The sequence below is a fragment of the Notolepis coatsorum genome (assembly GCF_963971535.1).
Source record: "Notolepis coatsorum genome assembly, chromosome: 2".
Taxonomy (NCBI): Eukaryota; Metazoa; Chordata; class Actinopteri; order Aulopiformes; family Paralepididae; genus Notolepis; species Notolepis coatsorum.
In genome coordinates this window covers 81,625,671-81,646,435 of record NC_140166.1, presented here as the reverse complement: position 1 = coordinate 81,646,435, position 20,765 = coordinate 81,625,671, and the positions used below count along the sequence as shown (strand labels likewise).

Below are 20,765 nucleotides of genomic sequence, written 5' to 3'. Positions count from 1 at the left end.
ATCATTGTAGAACTCTAGCAGCGTTTTTCTTTTTGCGTTTGCCATTCCATCCCGCTAGAGCGGCTGTTGCCATGTTTCTATCGGCCCGTCTTGGTTTGTCCCCGCCTCCGCTTTCCTGTGTTCGTAAAGTGAAGCGCGAGGCGACGCCTCCAAGCGCCATGTATTCGCGCGTCGACACATCTTTGACTGCCCCCGTTTCGTACGGGATGAAGAGTGAGTTAAAGTTACAGTGTGATCGCTAAGTATCTACTACTCCGTCGTCCTCCTCTCTCACTGCATATTTAATGTAGTGGTTTGCAAATCAGAAATAAACATTTTGCTAATGAGGATTCTTGCCATGTTTTTTCTTCATTACATGTGTATCGGTAAATATACAGTAGGCTACATAATAGTGGATTCTGCAGTGTTCGATTTTCTGACATGTAAGCACAAAGATGCCCGGGACCAACTGTAGAGATCCATGTGGAAGAGAACCTGGACCTCTCCCCTCTACTCCCCCTCCCCATCTACCCCCCCCCCCCCTCTTCAGTTGAGGATGTGTGGCATGGGAGCTGGGGCTAGCTTTCCGTATGATACACTTGAATGCACTCTCCCTCTCACTCCATCACACACTCAGACCCTCTAACACACGTGAAAACACATCAAGACAAGGGTATGATAAGTGACGGCCTATTGCGTGTGCTTGTCGCTGTGGAGTACTATGTGAAGGCAAGTAAAGAAAAACCTTTCGGTTACCGTCTTAAACAGGGCCCAGGACGGTGCCATTCCTCTGGTGGAGCGCACACACAGGCCAAATGTGTGGTGAAGCCCCTCGCTGCTGTAGGGTAAAGCAATAGCTCCCACTATCCAACGGGAGAGAGGATGTTTAGCGATAGGCTTACCTGTGTGAGGCTTTAGTCCAGGACACAAACAACCTACCTTCCTCCTTAGGGCGTGTTCACACCTGAAAGTCCGGGGATAGTCCGGACTTTCTGGTGGACCAAATGTGAAAATGATACATTGTTTGATTTGGGTCTGCGTTCACACACTACCCTTTTTGGTGCGGATCTAATTTGTAAACAAAGGACATACAGTCGCATCTATTGGACTATAGCACTCACAAACGTAAACAGTTGCCGGCAGCGTAATGAGAGAGATACTATTACGAGCACGGCGCAAGTCGACTAGAGAGAGAGAGAGAGAGAGAGAGAGAGAGAGAGAGAGAGAGAGAGAGAGAGAGAGAGAGAGAGAGAGAAAGAGAGAGAGAGAGAGGAAGAGAGAGACTGTCCGCGCGGCGCGAGTCTAGAGTAGAGAGAGAGAGAGAGAGAGAGGAAGAGAGAGACTGTCCGCGAGCGGCGCGAGTCTAGAGAGGAGAGTGAGAGAGAGAGAGAGAGAGAGAGAGAGAGAGAGAGAGACTGTCCGCGCGTCTGTCACTCATTTGCTCTAGATTGGGTACTATATAAATTTGGATCGCGTTCACACCAACGGCAAACGCACCATGGTCCACTTTGAAACGAACCGAGTCCCAACTTTTCAAGAGGACCATGGTTCGGTTGTTTGGTCCTCAAAATAGTTCGGTTTGTGTTCACACCTGTACAAAAACGAAACGGACTATTGATCGAAAGGGACCATGGTCCACTTAAAGTGGACCAAACAGGGTAGGTGTGAACGCGCCCTAGTCTTGTCCATGTAAATGCACAGTGCTGCTCCCAGGAGGACGGTGGAACGCTGCCAACTCAAGGGGAAGACACACCAGGTTGGGATTCTTGTGTTTGAATGCCGGGTTATGGCGTGGTGCCACCTTTGCATCCCCTTGGAGACACTGAAGTATTGCTGAGCCCAAACGTTCCAACGTTCGAACCTTCGTTCGTTACGTTGACATTCGAATTCTAAATCAGCATTTGAATTTTTTATTCTTGATAATAAATAAATAAAAATATCGATTTTATTTCTTTTATATTTTTTTCTATTCATTCTGTTTAAATCAATGGGTTTTTTCTTCACAGTTGCAGATAAAGATTAGGCTACACTAATATTATAGTATTATACGTTAACTGATGAGTTATATTCATTAAAGAAAGTTGATTTAATTGATTTAGTTGGGCTGGGGCTTCTCCCTGGGCTGGGTCTGGGGCTGGAAAGTTGATTTAATAAAAAAGAAAATACTAATTTAATCAGATTAATCAATTTATTCAAATTGAGGATTTAGTTTGAGGATAATAAAAAAAATAAAATAAAAATAAAAGTATTCAAAATAATTTTATTCAAACTCTTTATTTTTATTTTTGTATTTTTATTAACGAAGGTTCGAACATCCGTTCGAAAGACCCTGACGAAGTTCGAATCCCAAAAACAGGCTTCGGGGACAGCCTTACACTGAAGACATGCATCGAGATGGCGTGAAAAACACTGATTCAGCAGGGCTCTTCCTTAGATCTGCCTGATCCAAGGGAAAGTGAGATTCCATGAAGGGGCAAGTTGTTTGGATACGTGGCCGCAGCCTGCGAGCTCCCCTCATAAAATGACAGATACAGTCACATCTCCAAACCCCACATGGCTGAAATGACCTGCATAATGTACACCTTGATAGTGGAGAAGGGTTTCCCGTTATCCAAGAGCTCTTGTAAGAAAGACAGAATCGCAGGTACCGAACACTGAAAAGTAGGCCTGTCACAATAACTACTTTTGTTGGACACTATATTGTCCCAGAAATAATTGGGATAAACTATTTTATTGTCATTTTTAAGACCATGTTATGCAACGGATATAAGGATATTATAACTTGAGCATCTCACTTTATTTTTCAGGGCTCTAGATTGCGAGCAAAATGGTTGCATATGCAACCCTTTTGGGGGGAAGTGCAGTTCATATTTGACTTGTCACAAAGATGCCGTCATGTAATCTATTGTAAAATTATATTTTGACACATATCACTGGTGTTGCTAATCTTTCTATTATTTGATCATGCCAGGCATGTCTAACTACAGCCTGTAATAACGGTCCGTGCCTCTGACTGGAAGAGGCAACTGGTAACTTTGCATAGTAAAACAAAATATATAAAAAATAGTAAAAATATATATATAATCCTCAGTCGAGGAAACAGCACAGATCGGAGCTGAAACGGCTCATTCATTGTGAAGACTATTGCCTATTCAACCCCTTAAAGCAAGCAAGTGCCAAAAGTAAGCTGTCTACAGCTGATTATTTACAAAGCAAAATAAGGGGAGAGGAGAGAGAAGGGGATGATGAGGGAGAGACGCTCGGCCGCTGAAGGGCTCCTGTCTCATCCCGCTCCCGAGTCTGATGCAGCGTGACCCAAAACACGGAGGCCCTCCTGGCTGCTCTTCAGCACTTGAAAAATATTGAAAAAAAAAATATATTCCCTCAGTGGAGGAGAATGAAGCGGTCATTCAGTTGACGTGCCAGGCTCGTTCATATTGGCTCGGGAGGTAGAGCAGTCGTCTGGTAATCCAGAGGTTCCTGGTTCGATTGTGTCCTTGAGCAAGACACTTAACCCCTAATTTCCCCCGATGAGCAGGTTGGCACCGTGCATGGTCGACCTCCGCCGTCAGTGTGTGAATGTGCGAGTGAATGGGTACAATGTGAGGAACAAATTGTAAAGTGCTTTGGATAAATGCTGCTATATACATGCACCATTTACCATTTGGGAGTGCTTGTGAGACATAAATGAAGTTAAACCCAAGATGTTCCCCCATCAGAGCTGTGGAATGTGGCTTTGAAACCAAGTCCATTTATTTTTCCAAACTTGGAATTGTGCAGTCATCGTGAAAAACAATATTGGTCTCAAGTAGCATGCTGTCTCTACACTTCACCTGGCTGCCTCACTGATGCATGCTGTTGTGTGTGTGCGTGCGTGTGTGTGTGTGTGTGTGTGTGTGTGTGTGTGTGTGTGTGTGTGTGTGTGTGTGTGTGTGTGTGTGTGTGTGTGTGTGTGTGTGTGTGTGTGTGTGTGTGTGTGTGTGTGTGTGTGTGTGTGTGTGTGTGTGTGTGTGTGTGTGTGTGTGTGTAAATAGTAAATGGTAAATGGTAAATGGCTGCATTTATATAGCGTTTTTTTCCAAAGCGCTTTACAATTTGTTCCTCACATTTTACCCATTCACTCGCACGTTCACACACCAACGGCAGAGGCAACCATGCAAGGTGCCAGCCTGCACATCGGGAGAAATTAGGGGTTAAGTGCTCCCTGTGCCTATGAGAGAAGGTCCCTGCGTAAGGGGAGGGGCCACGGCTGGCTCCCTGTGCCTATGAGAGAAGGTCCCTGTGTAAGGGGAGGGACCACGGCTGGCTCCCTGTGCCTATGAGAGAAGGTCCCTGTGTAAGGGGAGGGACCACGGCTGGCTCCCTGTGCATATGAGAGAAGGTCCCTGCGTAAGGGGAGGGGCCACGGCTGGCTCCCTGTGCCTATGAGAGAAGGTCCCTGCGTAAAGGGGAGGTACCACGGCTGGCTACCTGTGCCTATGAGAGAAGGTCCCTGTGTAAGGGGAGGGGCCACGGCTGGCTGCAGAGAAGCTGAATGATCTCTGCCGCGTCTCTACATTTCGTAGCTCCATTTCTGCAGACCCCTCTCTGATTGGTTGAACTTCATTTCTGCAGACCCCTCTCTGATTGGTTGAACTCCATTTCTGCAGACCCCTCTCTGATTGGTTGAGTGAAGCCCCTCTCTAAGGTACGCGAGGGAGGTGCGCGTAAGGTTATCGAGGTCGACGACTAGCTCAACTGGTTCGCCGCCTTGCTGTGGATCCTGCGGTGCGTTGGTGACAAGTTCGATTCCCTTCATTTTTTTTTTTTTTGAACATGCATTCTTTCGCCGGTTAAGTTTAGGCATGTTAAGTTTAGGCATTGTTTCGGAGTTGGTTAAGGTTAGGGTTAAGGTTAGGCATTGTTTCGGAGTTGGTTAAGGTTAGAAGGGTTAAGTTAGTCGCTGTTTCGGAGTTGGTTAAGGTTAGAGTTTGTCGCAGAGAATGGCAATAGAATGCAACCTATTTCCGCACTGCAGCTCTCTCGCGCTGCCGCGGTCACATGGGCATTGTGGCCAATCAGAGAGGGGTCTGCAGAAATGGAGTTCAACCAATCAGAGAGGGGTCTGCAGAAATGGAGCTACGAAATGTAGAGACGCATCTCTGCCAGCCAGTGTTTCTGCAGCCAATGTGGAGCTATCGGGATAAGTCATAAGCTTCTCTCTCTCGCACCCTGGCTAGGACCAGCGTCAGAGGGGCAAAGCTGTGGCACCGCCTTGGGGAGTGGTGAGACCGTAGAAGTAGAAGTCTTTATTTGTCATCAGATTAACAGACACAGGCGACCCACAGGAACACACACACATGCACTGAGTCGCCGATGAAATGTCTCTGTCGTCCTTATCCCCAAGGGCAGCCGGGAGCAGACATGGGCTGCAGCGTGGGGCCACGCCCGGGTGGACCAATCCAAGTGCTCCTGTCCGCGACAGCGTTTTTGCAATCTGTTCTGCATCTTTTTCCATTGGGTTTATCTTAGCGGAATATCACCCGGGTACCTGGCAACACAGCAACCTGGTCCTCCAAGCGGGAATCGAACCCTGGACCTTCTAGCTGTGAGGCGACAGTGTTAACCACTACACCACCATGCCGCCCTTGACGCTGTAGGTGCCGTGACTGCATCTTCCTAAGGAGACAGCTGCAGGGCTTCCCCCTCCCTCTCCTCCTCCTCACACCATCTTTGAATGGTGGCAACGGAGGTGCAGAAAAGCCCCTTGGGGTCAACTCCATCATCCAGGACGTTTACGCTTCTCCTCGTCAGACAGATCTGGGAGGTTAAAGTCACCGTGCCCTCTCTCCTGGGTGACTGAACGAGCGACTGAACGGTACATCTGGTGAGGCGCAGGCAGTGATCAGTGACGACACAAATGTCTTCCGACAGCTCCGACTGTGTGGAGAAGCGGTCATCTGCTCCTGTTACTCAGCTTGGAATGCCAGGAGTAGAGATGAGGCATTCACAGGGCCCTAGCCATCGTGGCAACAAACTTGTAGGCTCTATCTGCTATATGGAGGATGACAAACCAAAAATATATACAGTACGCTAACATTAGCTGGTGTGCTAACAATAGTGTGTACTTAGTTTCTCTCTGGAACCTTTGGGATTTGCGCCACTACTTGGAAGCTAGCGATTAGCTCAATCTTTGGACCGTTAAGCTAGACTTTCGGTGGGCAGCAGTAGTGTCGAGAAAGATGCTTTCTGAGTGAAGCGAGGAGATGTTTTTGAATGGCCTTGTGACGTCAGCCATATATACAGTATGGGAGAGGACTCCTCGTGAGTCAGGGCTGGTGTAATGATACCGGGGCTGCGTGAATATTTCTAACGGAGTTGCACTTCCGTGTTCGGTTTGCGCAATCTGATTGGCCACTGACGTTTCTGGTCATGTGACATCTGCGCCAATCGTGTGATGCCTGTTTCTATCACTGGTTAAGCTTAGGCACTCTTTCGAAGTTGGTTAAGGTTAGAGTTTGTCTTAGAGCAGGGCGATAGAACACCAGCCCTGATTCCAAACTCTAACCATAACCAACTTCGAAAGAGTCGCCTAAGCTTAACCAGTGATAGAACTAGGCGTTAGGTAGTTTGCAGGCTGTTAGAAGCGGAAATAGGCGCAGAAACAGGCGTCACGCGATTGGCGCAGATGTCACATGACCAGAAACGTCAGTGGCCAATCAGATCACGCAAAAACCGAACGCGGAAATACAACTCCGTTAGGGAAAATATTCACGCTACCGGGCTTCTGAGAACGACGCACAGAGGCGAACCCCATATAGTGAAACACCGAGCGCATGTTTGAAAGAGAACAATTTGACCATTATTTGACGAACAAGCTGAATTGCAACGTCCCGTCATTTATCTCACCGTTGTTTCCCTGTGTGCCCTTGTCCAGTGGAGGCGAGAGCAGGAGTTTGACCTCCAGCTGCTGGAGAGGGCAGTGCAGGGGGAGGAGGCGCAGGGCGTGAGGAGCGTCCAGGGCGAGGAGAGACCCGCCGAGCACACGGAGAGACCCCGCTCCCACTCCGACGAATGGCTGAGCTTCCGCTCCACCCCCACCACCCCCCAGCTTGACCTGGAACCACTAGACTACGACTTGGACCTCAACAAAGAGGTATGGTAAATCACTGGGAGTCTGGGACCTTAAAAGTGGCTACAAGTCACCATGCTGGCCTGAAGAGATAGAAATACAGCGAACTGTCTCAACAAAGCGAAACAGTAAACCATCGAAAATGAGGTACAATGATCCAGGAGCATCCGATAATCTTTATCCCCACAAAGAGAAACGTCTAATAATCTCATCTCAACACAGGAACATCTAATATTCTTTATCTCGTCAAAATGGAACATCTAATAATCTTTATCCCCACAAGGATAAACGTCTAATAATCTCATCTCAACACAGGGACATCTAATCATCTTTATCTCAACAGAGAGGAACATCTAATAATATCTATCTCAACAGAGGAACATATAATATTTATCTCAACAGAAGAGGAACATCTAATAATATTATCTCATTACCGGTTAGCTGGGTAATGTTGCTTAGTAAACTAAACCTGTGTTTGGGTTTGGCGGTATGAAAGCAATGCTGTGTGTCCAACATAAAAATAAAAAATTATAATCAAACTAAAATTGAATCGTTTTGACCTGACAAAATTCCACATGGGATCAAAACATACATTGAACATGTTGTAGTATGAGGACACTACTCTCCTCTATGATGACGTACTCAGCCCAGCATCTTGTGTGTGTATAATATCATCTGAGACAAATAACTCATTTTTAAAAGCAACATGTTTACAGTATGTAGGCAATCGTTTTTTTTGTTTAGAACCATAGGGGTGATCAGCAGCGATGTAACCTACTATATTCAGTTGTCCTGTTGTCTGAACATCCTACTTGTCAAATATGCCAACTAAATATAAAAATACCACAAAAAAAAAAGATAATCATATAATATAATAGGAAAAATATAATTTCTGTGTCGCTGGGATCTGTCATTGCTGCCTATTTCCAGTAATGGATAGTTGAGAAAATAAAAGCCTCAAATAAAAGCCCTGAATCATTCAGTGAAAAACCTTCCTTTGTGAACTCGTGCTCCGGGGGGCAAGTGATGTCTGGGGACAATGATTAACAAAGCCACACTGGGTAAACATGGTAAAAAATGAAAATGTTATACCAAAGTGAACAGCCTTTATAATATATATACACTCAAGGTCAAGCCCTAGATGGATATTGCCGTTGGCGATTGCCCTTGGCCTCCTGTTCACAATGACAGCAGCACCAATATCTGACTTTAACACGACCTCGTGTGTATATCGTTGCTTAATTCCATTTAGTCCCCAGTCGGTTTCCCGGTTATTGTCTATGGAGCGCCTCCAGGCTGTGTATCTCGACAGCATGACAAACAAGAGTCTGGCTTCCCTCAGAGAGGCTTGTTTATCTCCACAAATGTTAGTTATTGTGTCCAAGGTCACGATGATAATGTGAATTCATACAGAATAGTGTGGTATTCCCTTTAAATGTCCACAAATCCTTTGCGGCCTTAAGAAAACAACAACAACAACAACAACAACACCACTAGGACGCTATCTGTACTTATTGTATTAAAGAATTTGAAATAATGACCAAGAAGACTCAACCACACACACAATATTGTGGAATAAGTCATTTAGTGGTTGAGTCTACAAGGTCTATAGGGAGGTGTAGTCTGACGTCACTTTGGACCGCCCGCGAGGTCCACCCGTATAGGGATTTATCATTGGGAAAATGGATTATTGGCTTTATTAATGGATTAATGGATATTAATTAGGGATGTTCGATGTTGGCTTTTTTACCGATACCGATCAAATTTTTATGCCATTACCGGCCGATAATATCGGTAGGCCGATAATATCGGACATCCCTAATATTAATGGATTATATTCCCTTATATCACTAACATTATTGTTTAAAGATCAACCTTCACGTTGTATTTTTGTTCAATAAACAATGTGGACTAGGCCAACAGTGACTTTCATGAAGAATGGAAAAAAAAGTATTGAAATTGACCCAGTTTTAGTGTTTTTATCAAACATTTTGTCTGCCCAACACAATCACCACGCACGTGCATATTTTAATCAATGGTTCATAACGTGCGTGTGTAATCGAAATGATCGTCACAACAGGTGCAGGGCACCAGGGGGCTCACCAGGGGGCGCTGAGAGTCACACACAGCTAGTGGCAGGCACTGATATGCTTGCTACTACTAGCCGAATGAAAATGTATCTGTTTCACCTAACACTATTGCTCCGTGATTATAGCCACCCATCTCTAAAGCCACAACCACGTTACCATATTTGTAATAATGTAAATCATTGTGTCGTTGTACACATATTGTGTTTATAACGTTAGTAGCTAACATAGCTTAGCTTGGTAGCTATTGTGCTAACAAAATATCCCGACATCCGGCTCGCTGGCCGGCATGAACGGCCGACCCAAAATGGTTCTCTCCTCTCTGTACACCCCGTCCCCACGGGTACCCTGCTGGGGGGCCATGGACGCGACAACGGCGACAATGGTGGCAGCCTGTAGGGTGCTCGAGCCCGTAAAGGCTAGTGGTACAAACACGATAGCTATGAGCTAACAACGGCCGCCGCTGTTGTCGCGTCCACAAGCTCCTCCGCAGGACACCCGCGAGGACGGGGGCACACAAAGAGGAGAGAACCATAGGCTAACGTCAGTGTAGTGGTCCCAACTGTAGGCAGCAGGGACGGCGGAGCTATATAGGCTAACTGTGATGCACCGAGTGGGCCACCATTGAACTAGTACTATGACCCGGACGGGCAAGGCATTTCCTGAAGTGACGTCAAGGCCGTGCTAGCTTTTAGATTCGGCTCATTAATATGCACCTGTAGTGACGTCGGCGTTTGATAAGCTTTTTTGATTCGCGCGTGCATGTTATTCGTGCATTGACCTTTTTAACTCTTTCAGAGTGGCATTTCCGGTGTCAAATGGAAAAAAATAAATAATGAAATTATATACCAATGATGTAAACTACCCATAATTGATCAGTAGGGTTTAACCTGGAGGTTGGGCTTTAAGCATTTTTGGTTGACAATTTTTTTTTACGATTAATTGCGAATATTTTCACGTTGAGCTATAGATTGTGGATGAATACGCACAGAAAGGTACACCGTGCCAATATTCATGCTTTATTTGTTTTTATAAACGTGTCGATTTAGAAATGGGCAATGGGGAAATACGTTGCAATTTTGCGATGGGTGGACCGGCCAGGAACAGCAATGACGTAACCACCACTACACCTCCCCCTATTGCTGTGTGGAATGAGGGCCGTGTGGACTCTGAGATGTATTTTTGGTAGGGATGTTCGATATTGGCTTTTTTACCGATACCGATATACCGATATTGTCCAACTCTTAATTTCCGATACCGATATCAACCGATATCAACCGATACCGATAATTATATGCAGGATTCCCCCCCCCCCCCAAAAACGTAATAATATCAGGTAATTAACATTACATATCTCTTGTCGTGTAATTAACACAGCATTATGCATACTTTGACAATAAATAAAATAATTCTTTTTTCTTACTTGCTTGCCTGGGTAAATAAAGGTTAAATAAATGTAAAAAAAAATTTAAAATTTAAACCGATACAGATATTTTTCGATATCACATTTTTATGTCAATATCGGTAGGCCGATAATATCGGACATCCCAAATCTTTGGTCCACACTATGGAGAGAGAGATACAGAACCGGACGCTCCTCTTCTGTGTGCAGCTGTCCAAGCCCCCGAAGGTGTTCATCCCGGAGCGCTACGTGGACTCTGAGCCCGAGGAGCCCCTCAGTCCCCAGGAGCTGGAGGAGCGGCACCGCAAGGTGGAGCGCATCAAGAGCATCCTGGCCAAGTCCAGGTGAGATACCCTGTCAGCTCCACCGCAATGTTAAAGGAACACAGCGACATTTTGGGGAAATTAGCTTACCGTCTTTTTCACCAGAGAGAGACGAGAAGATAGACACCAGTTTCCTCTCTGTGCGTTCAGTAGAAAGCTATCCGGCTGCACGTTGAAGCCTAGCTTAGCACAATGAATGGAAGCGGACAGTGCCGGGTAGCCTTCGGGAGAGGTGTTAGTTGGACAATGCCTATAGGCTACCCGTCACTGTCCGCTTCCATTCATTGTGCTAAGCTAGGCTAACGTGCAGCCAGGTAGCTTTCTACTGAACGCACAGAGAGGAAACTGGTATCTATCTTCTTGTCTCTCTCTGGCGAAGACGGTAAGCTAATTTGTGTTCTTTTAATATTATGGAAACGTATTGGCACGGCTGGTATTCTTGTACAAGGACGACACCGCCTCACCTACAGTGCAGATCATACAGTTACAGACGCTGTGACACACTCCATGTACAGTTACGACACAATGTGCATCAGTGTTGTACCTCTTGGTGTTTGTATGTGACAGTGTGCAGAACCTGGCTCTGGCGGTGGCTCTGGACCAGCCTGAGGTCGGGCTGCTGGGCCTGGACTCTGCTCTGCAGGAGCAGGAGAGGATCATCACCATGTCCTACGCTCTGGCCTCGGAGGCCTCCATCAAGAGCAAACAGGTGGCAGGTAAGACCAACAACGGCCTCCCCAATGCTCCCCCAATGCTCCCCCCAATGCTCCCCCCAATGCTCCCCCCAACGCTCTCCCCAACGCCCTCCCCAACGCTCTCCCCAACGCCCTCCCCAACGCTCCCCCCAACGCTCTCCCCAACGCCCTCCCCAACGCCCTCCCCAACACTCCCCCCAACGCTCTCCCCAACGCTCTCCCCAACGCTCCCCCAACACTCCCCCCAACGCTCTCCCCAACGCTCTCCCCAACGCTCCCCCCAACACTCCCCCAACGCTCTCCCCAACACTCTCCCCAACGCTCCCCCCAACGCTCTCCCCAACGCTCTCCCCAACGCTCTCCCCAACGCTCTCCCCAACGCTCTCCCCAACGCTCCCCCAACGCTCCCCCCAACGCTCTCCCCAACGCTCCCCCCAACGCTCCCCCCAACGCTCTCCCCAACGCTCTCCCCAACTCCCTCCCCAACTCCCTCCCCAACGCTCCCCCAACGCTCTCCCCAACTCCCTCCCCAACGCTCTCCCCAACTCCCTCCCCAACTCCCTCCCAAACACTCTCCCCAACTCCCTCCCCAACTCCCTCCCAAACACTCTCCCCAACTCCCTCCCCAACTCCCTCCCCAACTCTCCCCCCAACGCTCCCCCAACTCCCTCCCCAACTCCCTCCCCAACTTTCTCCCCAACTCTCTCCCCAACGCTCTCCCCAACGCTCTCCCCAACGCTCTCCCCAACTCCCTCCCCAACGCTCTCCCCAACACCCTCCCCAACTCCCTCCCCAACGCTCTCCCAACGCTCTCCCCAACTCCCTCCCCAACTCCCTCCCCAACTCTCTCCCCAACTCCCTCCCCAACTCCCTCCCCAACTCCCTCCCCAACTCCCTCCCCAACTCCCTCCCCAACTCCCTCCCCAACGATCTCCCCAACTCCCTCCCCAACTCCCTCCCCAACTCCCTCCCCAACGATCTCCCCAACTCCCTCCCCAACTCCCTCCCCAACGCTCTCCCCAACGCTCTCCCCAACTCCCTCCCCAACGCTCTCCCCAACTCCCTCCCCAACTCCCTCCCAAACACTCTCCCCAACTCCCTCCCCAACTCCCTCCCAAACACTCTCCCCAACTCCCTCCCCAACTCCCTCCCCAACTCTCCCCCCAACGCTCCCCCAACTCCCTCCCCAACTCCCTCCCCAACTTTCTCCCCAACTCTCTCCCCAACGCTCTCCCCAACGCTCTCCCCAACGCTCTCCCCAACTCCCTCCCCAACGCTCTCCCCAACACCCTCCCCAACGCTCTCCCCAACGCTCTCCCCAACGCTCTCCCCAACGCTCTCCCCAACGCTCTCCCCAACACTCCCCCCAACTCCCTCCCCAACTCCCTCCCCAACGCTCCCCCAACGCTCTCCCCAACTCCCTCCCCAACTCCCTCCCCAACGCTCCCCCAACGCTCTCCCCAACTCCCTCCCCAACTCCCTCCCCAACGCTCCCCCAACGCTCTCCCCAACTCCCTCCCCAACTCCCTCCCCAACTCCCTCCCCAACTCCCTCCCCAACTCTCCCCCCAACGCTCCCCCAACGCCCTCCCCAACTCCCTCCCCAACGCTCCCCCCAACGCTCTCCCCAACGCTCTCCCCAACTCTCTCCCCAACGCTCTCCCCAACTCTCTCCCCAACGCTCTCCCCAATGCTCCCCCAACTCCCTCCCCAACTCCCTCCCCAACTCCCTCCCCAACGCTCTCCCAACGCTCTCCCCAACTCCCTCCCCAACTCCCTCCCCAACTCTCTCCCCAACGCTCTCCCCAACTCCCTCCCCAACTCCCTCCCCAACTCCCTCCCCAACTCCCTCCCCAACGATCTCCCCAACTCCCTCCCCAACTCCCTCCCCAACGCTCTCCCCAACTCTCTCCCCAACTCCCTCGCCAACGCTCTCCCCAACTCCCTCCCCAACGCTCTCCCCAACTCCCTCCCCCAACGCTCTCCCCAACGCTCCCCCCAACGCTCTCCCCAACGCTCTCCCCAATGCTCTCCCCAACGCTCTCCCCAACGCTCTCCCCAACGCTCTCCCCAACGCTCTCCCCAACTCCCTCCCCAACTCCCTCCCCAACTCCCTCCCCAACGCTCTCCCCAACTCCCTCCCCAACGCCCTCCCCAACTCCCTCCCCAACTCCCTCCCCAACGCACTCCCCAACTCTCTCCCCAACTCCCTCCCCAACGCTCTCCCCAACTCCCTCCCCAACGCTCTCCCCAACTCCCCCCCCAACGCTCCCCCCAACGCTCTCCCCAACTCCCTCCCCAACGCTCTCCCCAACTCCCCCCCCAACGCTCCCCCCAACGCTCTCCCCAACGCTCTCCCCAACGCTCTCCCCAACGCTCTCCCCAACGCTCTCCCCAACTCCCTCCCCAACGCTCTCCCCAACGCTCTCCCCAACTCCCTCCCCAACGCCCTCCCCAACTCCCTCCCCAACGCTCTCCCCAACGCTCTCCCCAACTCCCCCCCCAACGCTCTCCCCAATGCTCTCCCCAACTCCCTCCCCAACGCTCTCCCCAACTCCCCCCCCAACGCTCCCCCCAACGCTCTCCCCAACACCCTCCCCAACGCTCCCCCCAACGCTCTCCCCAACACCCTCCCCAACGCTCTCCCCAACTCCCTCCCCAACGCTCCCCCAACGCTCTCCCCAACTCCCTCCCCAACGCCCTCCCCAACGCTCCCCCCAACGCTCTCCCCAACGCCCTCCCCAACTCCCTCCCCAACTCCCTCCCCAACACTCTCCCCAACGCCCTCCCCACCGCTCTCCCCAACGCTCCCCCCAACGCTCTCCCCAACGCTCTCCCCAACGCTCTCCCCAACTCCCTCCCCAACACCCTCCCCAACGCTCCCCCCAACGCTCTCCCCAACGCCCTCCCCAACTCCCTCCCCAACTACCTCCCCAACACTCTCCCCAACGCCCTCCCCAACGCTCTCCCCAACGCTCTCCCCAACGCTCCCCCAACGCCCTCCCCAACACCCTCCCCAACGCTCCCCCCAACGCTCTCCCCAACGCCCTCCCCAACGCTCTCCCCAACGCTCTCCCCAACGCCCTCCCCAACGCTCCCCCAACGCTCTCCCCAACGCCCTCCCCAACGCTCTCCCCAACGCTCCCCCCAATGCTCTCCCCAACGCTCTCCCCAATGCTCTCCCCAACGCTCCCCCAACGCTCTCCCCAACGCCCTCCCCAACACCCTCCCCCAACGCTCTCCCCAACGCCCTCCCCAACACCCTCCCCAACGCCCTCCCCAACACCCTCCCCAACGCTCCCCCCAACACCCTCCCCAACACCCTCCCCAACACCCTCCCCAATGCTCCCCCCAACACCCTCCCCAACACCCTCCCCAACACCCTCCCCAACACCCTCCCCAACGCCCTCCCCAACTCCCTCCCCAACACCCTCCCCAACACCCTCCCCAACGCCCTCCCCAACTCCCTCCCCAACACCCTCCCCAACACTCTCCCCAACGCCCTCCCCAACGCTCTCCCCAACGCTCCCCCCAACGCTCCCCCCAACGCTCTCCCCAATGCTCCCCCCAACACCCTCCCCAACACCCTCCCCAACACCCTCCCCAACACCCTCCCCAACGCCCTCCCCAACTCCCTCCCCAACACCCTCCCCAACACTCTCCCCAACGCCCTCCCCAACGCTCTCCCCAACGCTCTCCCCAACGCTCTCCCCAACGCCCTCCCCAACGCTCTCCCCAACTCTCTCCCCAACGCTGTCCCCAACGCTCTCCCCAACGCTCTCCCCAACGCTCTCCCCAACGCTCTCCCCAACACTCTCCCCAACGCTCTCCCCAATGCTCCCCCAACTCCCTCCCCAACTCTCTCCCCAACGCTCTCCCCAACGCTCTCCCCAACTCCCTCCCCAACTCCCTCCCCAACGCTCCCCCAACGCCCTCCCCAACTCCCTCCCCAACGCTCTCCCCAACACCCTCCCCAACTCCCTCCCCAACTCCCTCCCCAACGCCCTCCCCAACACTCTCCCCAACTCCCTCCCCAACACTCTCCCCAACTCCCTCCCCAACACTCTCCCCAACTCCCTCCCCAACACTCTCTCCAACTCCCTCCCCAACTCCCTCCCCAACTCCCTCCCCAACTCCCTCCCCAACTCTCCCCCCAACGCTCCCCCAACTCCCTCCCCAACGCTCTCCCCAACTCTCCCCCCAACGCTCCCCCCAACGCCCTCCCCAACGCTCTCCCCAACGCTCCCCCAACGCTCTCCCCAACTCCCTCCCCAACGCTCCCCAACTCCCTCCCCAACTCCCTCCCCAACTCCCTCCCCAACTCTCTCCCCAACACCCTCCCCAACTCCCTCCCCAACTCCCTCCCCAACTCTCCCCCCAACTCTCCCCCCAACGCTCCCCCAACTCCCTCCCCAACTCCCTCCCCAACGCCCTCCCCAACGCCCTCCCCAACGCCCTCCCCAACGCTCTCCCCAACTCCCTCCCCAACGCTCTCCCCAACGCTCTCCCCAACGCTCTCCCCAACGCTCTCCCCAACTCCCTCCCCAACGCCCTCCCCAACTCCCTCCCCAACGCTCTCCCCAACTCCCTCCCCAACTCCCTCCCCAACGCTCTCCCCAACTCCCTCCCCAACTCCCTCCCCAACGCTCTCCCCAACTCTCTCCCCAACTCCCTCCCCAACTCTCTCCTCAACTCCCTCCCCAACGCTCTCCCCAACTCCCCCCCCAACGCTCCCCCCAACGCTCTCCCCAACGCTCTCCCCAACGCTCTCCCCAACGCCCTCCCCAACGCTCTCCCCAACGCTCTCCCCAACGCTCTCCCCAACTCTCTCCCCAACTCCCTCCCCAACGCTCCCCCAACGCTCTCCCCAACTCCCTCCCCAACTCCCTCCCCAAAGCTCTCCCCAACTCCCTCCCCAACGCTCCCCCAACGCTCTCCCCAACTCCCTCCCCAACGCTCTCCCCAACTCCCTCCCCAACGCCCTCCCCAACTCCCTCCCCAACGCCCTCCCCAACTCCCTCCCCAATGCTCTCCCCAACTCCCTCCCCAACTCCCTCCCCAACGCTCTCCCCAACTCCCTCCCCAACTCCCTCCCCAACGCTCTCCCCAACTCCCTCCCCAACGCCCTCCCCAACTCCCTCCCCAATGCTCTCCCCAACTCCCTCCCCAACGCCCTCCCCAACTCCCTCCCCAACGCTCTCCCCAACTCCCTCCCCAACTCCCTCCCCAACGCTCTCCCCAACACTCTCCCCAACGCTCTCCCCAACTCCCTCCCCAACGCCCTCCCCAACTCCCTCCCCAACGCTCTCCCCAACTCCCTCCCCAACGCTCTCCCCAACACTCTCCCCAACGCTCTCCCCAACTCCCTCCCCAACGCTCTCCCCAACTCCCTCCCCAACGCTCTCCCCAACACCCTTCCCAACGCTCCCCCCAACGCTCTCCCCAACGCTCTCCCCAACGCTCTCCCCAACTCCCTCCCCAACGCCCTCCCCAACGCTCCCCCCAACGCTCTCCCCAACGCCCTCCCCAACTCCCTCCCCAACTCCCTCCCCAACGCCCTCCCCAACTCCCTCCCCAACGCCCTCCCCAACGCTCTCCCCAACGCTCTCCCCAACGCTCCCCCAACGCCCTCCCCAACACCCTCCCCAACGCTCCCCCCAACGCTCTCCCCAACGCCCTCCCCAACGCTCCCCCATAGCTCTCCCCAACGCCCTCCCCAACACTCTCCCCAACGCTCTCCCCAACACTCTCCCCAACGCTCTCCCCAACGCTCTCCCCAACACTCCCCCCAACGCTCTCCCCAACTCCCTCCCCAACGCTCCCCCCAACGCTCTCCCCAACGCTCTCCCCAACACTCTCCCCAACGCCCTCCCCAACGCTCCCCCAACGCTCTCCCCCAACGCTCTCCCCAACGCCCTCCCCAACGCTCCCCCAACGCCCTCCCCAACTCCCTCCCCAACGCTCTCCCCAACTCCCTCCCCAACGCTCCCCCCAACGCTCTCCCCAACGCTCTCCCCAACTCCCTCCCCAACGCTCTCCCCAACTCCCCCCCCAACGCTCCCCCCCAACGCTCTCCCCAACGCTCTCCCCCAACGCTCTCCCCAACTCCCTCCCAACGCTCTCCCCAACTCCCCCCCCAACGCTCCCCCCAACTCCCCCCCCAACGCTCTCCCCAATGCTCTCCCCAACTCCCTCCCCAACGCTCTCCCCAACTCCCCCCCCAACGCTCCCCCCAACGCTCTCCCCAACACCCTCCCCAACGCTCCCCCCAACGCTCTCCCCAACACCCTCCGCAACACTCTCCCCAACTCCCTCCCCAACGCTCACCCAACACCCTCCCCAACGCCCTCCCCAACTCCCTCCCCAACTCCCTCCCCAACACTCTCCCCAACGCCCTCCCCAACACTCTCCCCAACGCTCTCCCCAACGCTCCCCCAACGCCCTCCCCAACACCCTCCCCAACGCTCCCCCAACGCTCTCCCCAACGCCCTCCCCAACGCTCTCCCCAACGCTCTCCCCAACGCCCTCCCCAACGCTCCCCCAACGCTCTCCCCAACGCCCTCCCCAACGCTCTCCCCAACGCCCTCCCCAATGCTCTCCCCAACGCTCCCCCAACGCTCTCCCCAACGCCCTCCCCAACGCTCCCCCCCAACGCTCTCCCCAACGCTCTCCCCAACGCTCTCCCCAACGCTCCCCCAACGCTCTCCCCAACACCCTCCCCAACACCCTACCCAACGCTCCCCCCAACACCCTCCCCAACACCCTCCCCAACACCCTCCCCAATGCTCCCCCCCAACACCCTCCCCAACACCCTCCCCAACACCCTCCCCAACGCCCTCCCCAACTCCCTCCCCAACACCCTCCCCAACACCCTCCCCAACGCCCTCCCCAACTCCCTCCCCAACACCCTCCCCAACACTCCCCAACGCCCTCCCCAACGCTCTCCCCAACTCTCTCCCCAACGCTCTCCCCAACTCTCTCCCCAACGCTCTCCCCAATGCTCCCCCAACTCCCTCCCCAACTCCCTCCCCAACTCCCTCCCCAACGCTCTCCCAACGCTCTCCCCAACTCCCTCCCCAACTCCCTCCCCAACTCTCTCCCCAACGCTCTCCCCAACTCCCTCCCCAACTCCCTCCCCAACTCCCTCCCCAACTCCCTCCCCAACGATCTCCCCAACTCCCTCCCCAACTCCCTCCCCAACGCTCTCCCCAACTCTCTCCCCAACTCCCTCGCCAACGCTCTCCCCAACTCCCTCCCCAACGCTCTCCCCAACTCCCTCCCCCAACGCTCTCCCCAACGCTCCCCCCAACGCTCTCCCCAACGCTCTCCCCAATGCTCTCCCCAACGCTCTCCCCAACGCTCTCCCCAACGCTCTCACCCAACGCTCTCCCCAAACGCTCTCCCCAACTCCCTCCCCAACTCCCTCCCCAACTCCCTCCCCAACTCCCTCCCCAACGCTCTCCCCAACTCCCTCCCCAACGCCCTCCCCAACTCCCTCCCCAACTCCCTCCCCAACGCACTCCCCAACTCTCTCCCCAACTCCCTCCCCAACGCTCTCCCCAACTCCCTCCCCAACGCTCTCCCCAACTCCCCCCCCAACGCTCCCCCCAACGCTCTCCCCAACTCCCTCCCCAACGCTCTCCCCAACTCCCCCCCCAACGCTCCCCCCAACGCTCTCCCCAACGCTCTCCCCAACGCTCTCCCCAACGCTCTCCCCAACGCTCTCCCCAACTCCCTCCCCAACGCTCTCCCCAACGCTCTCCCCAACTCCCTCCCCAACGCCCTCCCCAACTCCCTCCCCAACGCTCTCCCCAACGCTCTCCCCAACTCCCCCCCCAACGCTCTCCCCAATGCTCTCCCCAACTCCCTCCCCAACGCTCTCCCCAACTCCCCCCCCAACGCTCCCCCCAACGCTCTCCCCAACACCCTCCCCAACGCTCCCCCCAACGCTCTCCCCAACACCCTCCCCAACGCTCTCCCCAACTCCCTCCCCAACGCTCCCCCAACGCTCTCCCCAACTCCCTCCCCAACGCCCTCCCCAACGCTCCCCCCAACGCTCTCCCCAACGCCCTCCCCAACTCCCTCCCCAACTCCCTCCCCAACACTCTCCCCAACGCCCTCCCCACCGCTCTCCCCAACGCTCCCCCCAACGCTCTCCCCAACGCTCTCCCCAACGCTCTCCCCAACTCCCTCCCCAACACCCTCCCCAACGCTCCCCCCAACGCTCTCCCCAACGCCCTCCCCAACTCCCTCCCCAACTACCTCCCCAACACTCTCCCCAACGCCCTCCCCAACGCTCTCCCCAACGCTCTCCCCAACGCTCCCCCAACGCCCTCCCCAACACCCTCCCCAACGCTCCCCCCAACGCTCTCCCCAACGCCCTCCCCAACGCTCTCCCCAACGCTCTCCCCAACGCCCTCCCCAACGCTCCCCCAACGCTCTCCCCAACGCCCTCCCCAACGCTCTCCCCAACGCTCCCCCCAATGCTCTCCCCAACGCTCTCCCCAATGCTCTCCCCAACGCTCCCCCAACGCTCTCCCCAACGCCCTCCCCAACACCCTCCCCCAACGCTCTCCCCAACGCCCTCCCCAACACCCTCCCCAACGCCCTCCCCAACACCCTCCCCAACGCTCCCCCCAACACCCTCCCCAACACCCTCCCCAACACCCTCCCCAATGCTCCCCCCAACACCCTCCCCAACACCCTCCCCAACACCCTCCCCAACACCCTCCCCAACGCCCTCCCCAACTCCCTCCCCAACACCCTCCCCAACACCCTCCCCAACGCCCTCCCCAACTCCCTCCCCAACACCCTCCCCAACACTCTCCCCAACGCCCTCCCCAACGCTCTCCCCAACGCTCCCCCCAACGCTCCCCCCAACGCTCTCCCCAATGCTCCCCCCAACACCCTCCCCAACACCCTCCCCAACACCCTCCCCAACACCCTCCCCAACGCCCTCCCCAACTCCCTCCCCAACACCCTCCCCAACACTCTCCCCAACGCCCTCCCCAACGCTCTCCCCAACGCTCTCCCCAACGCTCTCCCCAACGCCCTCCCCAACGCTCTCCCCAACTCTCTCCCCAACGCTGTCCCCAACGCTCTCCCCAACGCTCTCCCCAACGCTCTCCCCAACGCTCTCCCCAACACTCTCCCCAACGCTCTCCCCAAT

The 20,765-nt window shown here is 55.5% G+C and overlaps 1 protein-coding gene across 1 annotated transcript in view; it reads left to right on the top strand.

The window, feature by feature from the left end:
- Nucleotides 1–20,765, top strand: part of plekha7b (pleckstrin homology domain containing, family A member 7b) — a gene marked incomplete at its 3' end in the record, with an annotated part of 266,506 nt that overhangs the window by 230,343 nt on the left and 15,398 nt on the right. Inside the window, 3 exon segments of the mRNA XM_084308243.1 lie at nucleotides 6,896–7,114; nucleotides 10,790–10,923; nucleotides 11,470–11,618. Coding sequence (XP_084164369.1) covers nucleotides 6,896–7,114; nucleotides 10,790–10,923; nucleotides 11,470–11,618 — 502 coding nt within the window.